The 11,742-nt window shown below is 38.5% G+C and overlaps 1 protein-coding gene and 1 pseudogene across 1 annotated transcript; both read right to left on the bottom strand.

Annotated features, from left to right (window-relative positions):
* Positions 1-2,870: 2,870 nt before the first annotated feature.
* LOC137871118 (trace amine-associated receptor 1-like) lies at positions 2,871-3,863 on the bottom strand. Its single transcript, XM_068708736.1, has one exon. It carries the CDS (start codon positions 3,861-3,863, stop codon positions 2,871-2,873), a length of 993 nt encoding a protein of 330 aa, XP_068564837.1.
* A 3,822-nt stretch (positions 3,864-7,685) lies between these two features.
* Positions 7,686-8,657, bottom strand: LOC137871115 (trace amine-associated receptor 1-like; annotated as a pseudogene).
* Between the last annotated feature and the right edge of the window lie 3,085 nt (positions 8,658-11,742).

The following is an 11,742-nucleotide window of genomic DNA, read 5'->3' as shown; positions in this document are numbered from 1 at the left end:
TTTTACAGCATAGTCACCAATAATCAGAGTCTCCGGCCCAGTCATTAGCTTTCCCTGTGGCCTTTTACTCTCACATTTACTTTCAGTTCTTACCCTGCTTTGAGAAGATAGCTGTTTATTTACATTACGGTCATTTATCAGACGCTTTTATCCAAAGCGACTTACAATTCAGTATCTATTTACACACCGTAGACGCAGCTACGGGAGACATTCTGGGGTTAAGTGTCTTGCACAAGGACACATTGACATGAGACTAGTAGAGCAGGAGACGGGGATCGAACTGCCAACCCTCTGATTGAAAGGCGACCCTGCTCTCCACTTAGCCACGGTCACCGCTTATCCAGGTCATCAGATGGAGATTTAGGATCCTGCGACAATGCCTTGCCAATGGAGCAAATATGTTTTGAAGTTGTGGTGGTTTTTTGCTGGTTTTACTTTTCTCAGCTGTCCTTGGCTTTGTCCATTTGAGTGCAAGGGTTGAGGAGGACTTCTGCCAGTGTGTTAGTGCAGGCCAGCCAGTTGCATCACAAATCTCAGGGCGCTGGGCTCTGCCTGTTAGTCGTCCTCCCACATCCTGAGGGTGTGATTTACTCTTCGGCTTTGCACCGAGAGAGTTCCAGGGAGGACTACCATTTGAAGATACATTATCTGCTCTCTCCCCTTAGGGGGTCCCTGTTCCATCTCTCTATCAGTTTGTGGGTCCTTGGCCTGAAAAACGTTGAAGACCCCTGTTCTAGTTTATTCGCTCCAAACAAGTTGATGGAAACGTGCCTTCCTGTACTTTTTTCTTAACGTTACTTTTTTTGTGACAAAATGTAGTTTCAAGGTTGCTAGACAATTGAATGGCAACAAGGCTACTCAAAATCACAACCTTGTGTGTGTCATGTTGTACCAGTAATTAATCAATGGAAATCTGTTGTTCACATTCTATTTTAATATCGTTAAAAAGCTGCATAATTATTATAAAACGTTCATATAGATTTCAAAAGATTTATTCAAAGTAGTTTTTATACTTTTATCTCAGGTACAGTACAGTCTATAGTATAGTACAGGGGTCACTAATAGGCGGACTGCGGTCCGGATCCGGACCTAGGCACCGTTGCATCCGGACCCAGGACCTAAAACCGATAGATAATTGAGAATTATTAAATTTTGACGGAGCACTTCTATTCTAACCGGCGCAGCTTTTTCAGCCTTTACGGCACTTGTTCAACGGCGCAAATCACATCATGTGATGCAGCTCAGCCAGTCAAATATGGGTATTCTGACAAGTTTCCTGACTCGAGTGAGATTTACACACACGGGGGAGAGATGAGGAAAGAGAACGAAGAGTAGGAGAATAATAACGTGAGTCAGATAAGTTATTTTACATGACGTTCTCCAAAAAGAGAAAAGTGGCCAGAGAGACCAGAGTCTTTAACCAAGAATGATCAGACTCTTATAGGTAAATTCAGTTTAAAACCAGTTTGTCTCATATGTTCAGAGACCGTGACGATTATTAAAAGCGGTAATGTGAAGCGCCACTACGAGACAAAGCTCAAATCTTTTGAGTAAACGTATCCACTCACATCTGAAATGAAGACAGAAAATAAACCTAAGAGCGCAATATGATCAAAATCAAACACATGAATTCACTTCTAAACAATGATGTTAACAGAGAGAATGCTCCGCTAGTCTCGTGTCAATGTGTCCTTGAGCAAGACACTTAACCCCAAAATTGCTCCCGTAGCTGTGCCTACGGTGTGTAGATAAATACTGAATTGTAAGTCGCTTTGAATAAACGCGTCTGCTAAATGACTGGAATGTAATGTAATGAACTGAATTTAAAGCTGCAGGGCAATTCAGTGAAATTAATTTTTCTAAAATTAAGTACTTTATTTTAAGATGCACATTTTTCAAAAGCTTTCTGTTATGTCAGTTATTCTTTAATCCAGCCCTTATTTTACTTGAAATGAGAAGAACATTTATTTATGTATTTCTATGTATTATTTATAATCCATCCAGTTAAATTTGAAAACTGTGAATAATAATTGTTAAAATATAATTGATGTGTACTTTCTTATTTTGATTTGACAGTTGTTGACTACACAGAGACGTTGTTACTACTACTAGGCTTCTTGAATATATATTAGTGCTGCGCAACGATTACAATTTTTATCTTGATTAATTGTAAGATTTTTTTGCGATTAATCGCATTATGTGCAAAATTCAATAATGAATTCAAAAGTAGTGTATTGCGCACTTTTATTTTAAAAGTACTGCTATATGAACAAAAGTGCAATAACATTTGGTTTGCAAACACTTTAAACAAATAAGGTTATTTTTAACAGCAGTATTCCCTTTACACAGTAGCAGTTAAAATACAGTTATAATGATTCTGATAATAGATATTCAGACAGTATTCACAACTTTATTTTCATGTGTATAATAGATGCAATTTGAAATATACACCTTGAAAACTGCAAACCTATCTCCGTCATGTTTTTTGCTTTTTTTATGTTTGTTAAATTCTCAGTATCGATAACTAAATGATATGCTTATTTTACATATTCCAAACAAAAAAAACACTTTAAAAACTCAAAAAAAGTGTAATTAATTAATGTGTTAACATGATAGTAACACGTTAACTTGCCCAGCACTAATATATAGTGCTATATATATAGCACAAGTTAAATATTATTGTAATGTTCCGGACCTTTGCCCAAGGAGGTTTTCTCAATCTGGACCTTTTGGAATTTTAATTGAATACCCATGGTATAGTGTGTGTATATACTGTGCATACATATTTGTGTATCTTTTTGCATGTGGATATTTTCATCATCGACACTTGTAGACAATACATACTGTATTTCAGCACAGCTAACCATTAATTAGTGCAGTTTTGAGTTTGTAAAATCACCTTGAATTATTTTTCCAGAAATTATCATTCTGAAAGCTGATCTGAACCAGCTGTAAAACAAAGCATAAATAAACGGATTGAGCATTGAATTTGACAGTGCAAGCCAATTAAGTAATTCGATCAAAGGAAGTGGCACGTAAACATGACTGAAAGAAAGAACGGTAGTACAAATAAAGAAAGGAAGCCAAGACAGCAAAAAAGTCCCCATCACAATAGCCAGAGTTTTGGTGGCCTTTCTCTCCATCTTAGTGACAGTGGCCACACACTTTGTTCTCTGACGGGTTGTGTTCTGGATGCTGCGTGCCTGTCTCTGTGCCACCAGGAAAATCTTCAGATAGATACAGAGCATTACAATCGCTGGGAGGTAAAATGAGAAAATAAGTCCCAAAATGTTTGCCATTAAAGTAACGATCAAACATGTTCCGGCACATTTTTCTTGGTTTATTCCTACAATTATGAAGCCGATTCCAATTATAGCAGAAACCCCCCAGCTCACCAAGATCATGATCACAACAACATTATTATTTATCTTAGCTCTGTATGTCAGAGGCTGACACACAGCATAATATCGGTCAATAGAAATACAACACAAGTTTAGAATAGAAGATGTGCACAGTAATACATCAAAGGTGCTCCGTACTTTACAAAATAAATCTTCATTGTACAAACATGAGGTTATAGAGAATTCCATGGTGAGAGGAAAGACTAAAAGCCCAACAAGTAGATCAGCCACAGCAAGAGAGAGTATGAGGTAGTTTGTAGAAGTGTAGAGCTGTTTAAAGTAAGTGATGGAGATTATTACAAGAAGGTTTCCAAATACAGTTATAGCAGATAATGAGCCAAGGAAAATATGAAACAATACACATATTGCAGAAGGGTTGCTTGTTAGTACGTAAGAGACATCTATTTTGTAGCAGGGATGTATATCAGTAAGCACATTACTCCTGTTAATGCTCATATCCATTTCAGAGCTAATGCATTCCTGTCATTCAGATATCCACACACAGTATGGAAAATATTATTGAGAAATGTTCAGTTCTAAGCATTTGATTGACAAAATATTATATTCAGTACTAATGCACAATTCAAACATTAGTTTTCTTTTATATTAGCTCTTCATACATTTTCATACCATACCTATTGAACCCTCCAGAAACACTGGAATGGAAGTCCTTGATTACTGTGGCACTCTGCAGTTACACTTAATATTTACTAATTCCTGCCTCATTACTATAATTAATACAAACTCACTTGTCCAATCAAACCTAGGATACAGTGTCCTGTGAGATGCCAAACAACAAAAAAATGTAACAACTTGCTGAACGTGTGTGTGTGTGTGTGTGTGTGTGTGTGTGTGTGTGTGTGTGTGTGTGTGTGTGTGTGTGTGTGCCCAGGCAAAAAATTTTTTTACTTTTTTGTATTTAAAATATACTGACATTTTCAATAGTTACTTTCACCTATTTTCAAAATTCAACTTTTAACACACTTTAAAATAATTGTACTGTAGTATACTTTCAAGAAATATATTATAAAAAATATACTTTAAGTGAAAGTTCTGTGCAATTACTTAAATGTACTTATTTGAACTTTGTTTTCAAACATATTTTTTTTATATTTCAAAATGTATGCTCTAAATTACCATTGAAACAAATGCACCGGATGCACATTTTTAAACTATTTTGATATCTTGCCGTTTTAGTACATCTTATTCATGCTAATATTTCAGTACATTATGTGTATATTTCTAGAGGAAAATGTTAATTATTATTGATTATGTGTATTAGAAGAATGATGCACCGAAAGCCCCTTTATAACCTTTACAATTGTTTAAATTATCAAAATTGTATAAAGTACACAAATAGCTACACTCATAATCATTCAATAATATTTTTAAGTAAAATGTAGCTGAAATGTATGAAATCAAAAGTTTATTCATTCAAACACTTAAACATTACGTAAATATGCAATAACCTGAAAATATGTATAACCTGAATGTAGGCAAATCAAGTAAACTTTACGTGACTGAATCATCACGTGACGCTCTGCATAAGAAAATGTCACTTCACCAACGTGACACGTGACTCTGAGCGTGGACTTGGCATTCTGACCGACCGAGCAGGACCAAGTTATAAGGTAAATCCAATCATCTGCCATCTTAAGTAACATGTTATTTTAGAAGTATTTGTTTTGCGAAGACGGATATGGTTCTTTTGACAATTATATTTGAGAGGTTGGTGAATTTAGGTCAGCACGTGTCCGAGGATGTAGAATGGCCTGCTATGTGAGTTAGCAAGAGCTAGCGGCTTTGGCGCCGGTTAGCATAGTTGCGCTGATTGTGAAATACTCTGGCTTCGTCGCGACGTTGCTTCCAAAGCAGAGGACCTTCGGTAGAGAACACTCTGCTCACCAAGCTGCTGCCTCTCAGGCTGTGTGCGTCAACAGTTAACTTCCACCATGTGGCTATAGTCACACCGTGGTTCGCTCGCATTTGCTATCTGGCTCAGCACTAGCTAGAAACACCGCGTGAAAGGTAACAACGCTGGTTGTCGTGCACTGCGGGGCTTGTCGCAACCCGCGCCTGATGCTAAGCTTCGTTTCACGATGCCCCGAGGCGGAACGCCCTTCTGCTGCTAATGGTTAGCTAGACTATAGCCGGTTATGCTAATGCAGCTCAGGCTGCGTCATTTGCTAACACAGGCTACCTACATCTTAACCGGCTAGCACCTGCTGCTCGAGCTCGGCACGAGCTAAACTGCAGAGAGGTTTACACAGTTGGTTGACATTACAGTATAAGTGTCTCGTTATACTCCGGTGGCCTGAAAAAATAAATAAAATAAATCCGATTTATTGCCAATTAATGTTAGTGTTTCATATGCAGGGAATGTGATTTGGTGTATTGACAACTAAATATGGAATAATATACTTTAAAATATGTACAATGCAAGATCAGGTAGACGCACCTCTGCAGCTGGTTATTTGTCATTCTGGTTGAAAACTAACCTTGTAATATTTTCCATTACTTTCAGGTACAACACTACGGGCCGAATCAACAAAGTAGATCACGTCTTGTCCAGGCAACTTCTCAATGTAGGTGAGTAACATGACATATGATGGCATTGTTACGTTCTATACGAACTAAGCCATAGTTTTCTGCAGAAATGTTGGCTCTATCTTGACCTTGTTTTTTTTTTTTTTTTCTCCTTTAGGTAGAACATGTGAATGGGTGTATGGGAATGTAAGGTGTGTGGAAAATCAGTAGGAAGTAGGTATGAATTGCTTAAAGATTGCAAGCTAAAACAATAAAACATTTCTTTCACTGTTTTTTTCAGGTAAATGCAGAATGCATGCGTATAACCACTTTGGTCAAGCCACGTTCCTGGCACAGCTTGACGAATACACAGGCAACATAATGATGGTCGTCAGCCATAGAGGAGCTGGAAGGAAGATCCGGCTCGTCGTATTCACATGTGAATAACGTCTATCAATTCCTAATAGGTAGGTAGAGATCTTCCAACTGTATATTAATGTGTTCCATTGGTTCTCTCATATACAGCACGCCTTGGCTGGCAGCACAGTGACAGTTTCAAAGAGAGCCTTCCTGCGGCTTCATTGATCACGCATGACCCTTTTTTGCCAGGAGCTGGCTGCCCTGGTGTTCACAAAGGAGGTCCTTCCACTGTCCACCCTGACTGGGAAGTCTGGGAAAGTGGGACCTCCTAAAAGACAACTGGACATTGCCAAAGTGCAGGCCAAAACGGGTAGGTAAGTTGAGTCGTATGTAGACAATTTAAGGCTTCTGTGATTTATAAAGCAGCAGGATCACATGTTGGTGGTAAACACACCACCAGTGATGAAATATGTTTGACCTGCACTGGTAGGAATATTAGCATATCATATTGATATATTTCCTCAAGTTAATCCTGATTTACTGTTCAAAAAATAATATTGGTTTAACAGGATTTCCTGTGTAGTCAAAATAGAAGAAAATGTTGTATGAATATGCTGTGACATCATCTCTCTTCTCAACAGACGCTGTTATTCAAGAGTTTCCGCAGACGAGTGCCTCGGCCGTGCGAGCGATCATCAGACGGAAGTGAACGAGCAGTTCAACCAAAAGAAAGGAACATAACGTGGATCATGTTTGTATTTCTATTTAGGGAACATAACGTGGAGCATGTTTGTGTTTCTATTTAGTGAGCGAGAGTCTGCAGCGGTGCAATTCTTTTTGATGGTTCAGTGTTCTTCTGTGTTTTAATCTGAAACATGGTCCTTCTGTTTTGTTTAGTAATACATGCACCATGTAAACTTAAATCAGAACATGTTTTGCTCTCTTAAGTATATTTTTCTTATATTTCTCAAAAATGCACTATTACAATTATTTGAAAGTGTTTAAAGTTTTAATTTGCAAATTGTTAGATTTACGATGTTGGTACATTTTATATATTTGCAAATAGTACAATTCTTGGCAGTGTATTTGCAATGTACTATTATAAATATATATTTGAATTTCAATAAAGTGTTTGATTACTATCTGGGAAGTTCATTCAGCATTTGGTAATGCATTTATAATATTGTGATGTATAAGTATGTAGTGTACAAAGTAATATAGCATAGTGATAAGAGTGTGCTTTCTTCGTAATTGGAATAAGCCAAAAGTATAACTTTTGGTATACTATTACCTCAATATAAATATATTAATATTGTAATATTTACATATTTGTAAAATACTCCCAATATATTTCAAATATACTTAAAACACAAAAAAAGTATAATTTAAGTTGGCATTTCAGCTTTTAGAGATGATCATTCTAAAAGCTGTTCTGGACCAGCTGTAAAAGAAAGCATAAATAAATGGATTGAGCATTGAATTGGAGAGTGCAATTCAGTTTAGGGTTTCAATCACAGGAAGTGGTACTGAATTATTAATGAAAGGCAAGAAGGTGACACAAAGAAAGAAAGGAGTCCAGCATAATAGAAAAACTCCTAAAACAGTAGCCAGAGTTTTGGTGGCCTTTCTCTCCATCTTACTGACAGTGGCCCCACACTTTGTTCTCTGACAGGTTGTGTTCCAGATGCTGCGTGCCTGTCTCTGTGCCACAAGGAAAATCTTTAGATAGATACAGAGCATTATGATCACTGGAAGATAAAATGACAATATAGGTCCAAGAGTGTTTTCTATGAGTACATCAATTAAACACCTTTCCTCACATTTTTCATTATTTAATCCAGCAATTATGATGCTAACTCCAATTAGAACAGAGACCCCCCAGCTTACCAGGATCATGATCACAATAACACGATAGCTTATTTTAGTTTTATAGGTCAGAGGCTGACATATTGCATAATATCTGTCAATAGAAATACAACATAGAACATAGTTCAGAATAGAAGCTGTGCTCAGTGATATATCAAAAGTGCTTCATACTTTGCAAAATAAACCCTCATGATACAAACACGAGCTAAGTGAGAATGCCATGCTGAAAGGAAAGACTATGATCCCAACAAGCATGTCAGCCACAGCCAGAGACAGAATAAGGTAGTTAGTAGGAGTGTGGAGCTGTTGGAAATAAAAGACAGATATTGTAACAAGAAGGTTTCCACATATTGTCACAACAGACAATAACATTAGGAAAATATATAACAATACACAAATAATAGAAGGGTTTTTTGTCAGTATGAAATAGAAACTATCTATTTCGTAGCAGGGATGTGTGGCAGTCACAATGTTGGTCCAGTTGAAAGTGACTTCTGGTTCCATGTTTGAGTGTTCCTACAATTAAAGACACATTAGCAGTAAGCATTGATTTGATGTATACCTATGGTATCTGGGCAAGAGGCAGATCTGGTATCTGATATTTAAACAATTCAATACATTTACATCCATGCATTTATTTGTTACATTTTGTTTCGCAAAGTTAAGAAGGTAATGTGTAATTCAAGCCTGATATGTTACTTGACACATAAAAGAATATATATACTGTATATATATTTGACAGTCAACACAACAATTCTGTACATTTTTACATCATACCTGTTTAACTCTCACGATTGTCCATGCATTAGTGCTGATGTGCAGAACCTTTATACTTATCAACATCTATCTAATCACTATAATTGTTGTTGTCCAATCAGGAATGGGACTGCAGTTTGTTTGCATGAGTCATCGAAGATACAATAAAAGGACATAGTTGACCAATGATGAGCGAGCGTCAACTCATCAGTTTTTTTGGTATGCCTCAACACAATTCCATTTGTTAATTTTTTTTACTTTGATTCTTAACCAAACCTCAATAGCCCCACTTGGCAGATTTTGCTAAATTGCAGTGTTGCCAGGTTGGGTGGTAAACTGGCCGATTGGACTTGTTTTCATCAGCTTGAGCTGGAAAGAAGCGTAGTGGGTGGCCTTTAAGAATTGGGCAAAAATTTTACAGGTTAGTATACACAACAATCCTGCATTTGTATGGTCATTATACACAACACTAAAGCACTTCTAATCCCGTTAACATAATTAGTTACACTAGGTTGAAATACCGTAAAATAGCAATCACTATATTGGCACTGGAGGGGCTGCTGTCTGCAGACAGTCACCTGTGTGCTACAGTATGTGGTACCACTGGTGGCCAAATCCTGTGCAATGCCAAAATGAGTAAAATATGAGAAACACTATGAGAAGGAGTTGGGAAATGAGCCTGTTCTAAGCCTTGAGCTGCACCTGCTCTGTGGTAAAAATTGTAATTTATAAAACAGATAGTTCCCTTCTTTGATTATGATCGGCTGAGCTGCATTCAAACCCCTTGTAAAATACTCCACTAGCTGCGACTTAATTACAGTATCACAGTGCCAATTAGTCACCTATCATAACAACTGATATCACTGAGTCAGTGATAACTACTCTTGATGCTCTGTGGCGCTGCTCTGTGGCGCTGCTCTGCAGGCGACATGGATACACGCAACTGTGCTGCTGTTTGTTTGGCTTTTTGTGAACGATCGGTTTGCCCTATGACCAATTCGTATGATCAAGACAAAGGACTATATGATGGCGTGTGTTTTGGGATTTTTTTCTGGTGGCGTTTCTGCTCCTGTGCGAATGTTTCACCACCTGCAAGGCTATACCAGCTTGGGCAAGTAGAAACCAGGTGCTATCTTACACGAGGGAAGCGCTCGTCTCTACGCCACTATGGAGATAAGCTCACAGCAGATCCTTTCGGATCGCTCATCAAAAACGTGCCGGAAGACATTAGAGCTCCATGTTGGCAGCGATTGCGGAAAATAGGCCGGAGAGGAGGCGTACGACAACGGCTACGTAGAAGAGGCAATCAACCGCTCCTGCCATCTATGATTCTGAGTAACGTAAGGTCGCTGAGGAATAAGATGGACAAACTCCGACTCCTGACAAGGGGATGCTTTGAGTACCGTGAGTCCTGTATTATGCTTTTCACCAAGACTTGGTTACACCCCGAGATCTCTGACTGCTGTGTTGGTATAGAGGAGTTCTCACACATTTGCTCTGACAGAAGCGAACCGTCAGGGAAAAGCAAAGGGGGCGGGCTCAGCTTGTACATAAATGACAGGTGGTGCAGACAACACATAGTCCGGGAGAAAATCTGTAACCCTGATGTGGAGCTGTTAATGTGTGAGTCTCAGGCTGTTCTACCTACCTCGAGAGTTTGGTAACATCCTCATCTGCTCTGTTTATGTACCTCCCAATGGCAATGCCTCGAGGGCTGCAGCACAGGTGGCAGACTGAGTTCACGAACAACTACAGCGCACCCCAAACGCACCGATTTTCATCATGGGAGATCTTAATGATTGCAACTTAAACACTGCATTGCCAGGTTTTGAACAGTATATTAAATGTGATACCAGGAAGAATCAGACTTTAGACAAGTTCTATGGTAATATAAAACATGCATACACAACGATAGCTAAACCACCCGTGTCTAACTCTGACCATAACACCGTTCACCTGATCCCCACATACAAGACAGCCCTGAAGAGTAGTAAACCTCTGGTTAAACTATCAATGCATGGACAGACGACAGCATAGAAACACTGAAAGGTTGCTTTCTATGCACAGACTGGGATATCTTCTCTGGAGAGCCAAACCTGGACAACGCCACAGAAGTTACCACAAGTTACATACAATTTTGTGCTGATACTGTGATTCCAAAAAGGACAATAAAAGTCTACCCTAACAACAAACCTTACATCACAAAGGAGGTGAAGGACTGTATTAACAGAAAAAAAGCAGGCATTTAAGACCAACGATCACCTACAACTAAAAACTGTACAAAAGGAGTTGAACCAGATGCTGAAAGAAGCTCGGGAACACCATATATGGGAGGCAATAGAGAAAAACCTCCAGGCTATGAACTCTAAAAAACTATGGAACTCCATGAAAAAAGCCACCAACATGAAACCCACAAAACAAATCCTTACATGCTGTAGATGAACTGGCTAAAGCAAATGAGCTGAATGTTTTTTACAAGCGGTTTGACAATTATGACTTCTCTGCTGAATGTGACATGGTGCTTGATGGAATTGCTATTGACGATGTTGACAGGCTAGAGATTGACCATAAATCCGTCAACAAGGTCCTTAAGCAAATCAATGTCAACAAGGCCACAGATCCAGACGGTATCTCTGCTTTTCTATTAAAAACATGTGCAGATGAATTGAGACCTGCCTGGTGCCCCATTTTCCAGAGGTCCCTAGACTCTCACACTGTACCAACACAATGGAAAAAGGCAATCATCACACCTGTCCCTAAGAAACCCTGTCCACAGGAGAATAATGATTTTAGACCTATCGCTCTAACCTCTGTTGTGATGAAGTGTATGGAG

The sequence above is a fragment of the Cebidichthys violaceus genome, unplaced genomic scaffold (genome assembly GCF_023349555.1).
Source record: "Cebidichthys violaceus isolate CVI_PGR_0920_01 unplaced genomic scaffold, fCebVio1.0.p SCAF_14, whole genome shotgun sequence".
Taxonomy (NCBI): Eukaryota; Metazoa; Chordata; class Actinopteri; order Perciformes; family Stichaeidae; genus Cebidichthys; species Cebidichthys violaceus.
Note: the sequence above shows the minus strand (reverse complement) of the source record. Positions and strands in the feature narration are given on the sequence as shown.

Coding starts and splice junctions, on each gene's coding strand:
- LOC137871118 (XM_068708736.1), bottom strand. CDS start 3,863: ATGGATATGAGCATTAACAGGAGTAATGTGCTTACTGATATACATCCC.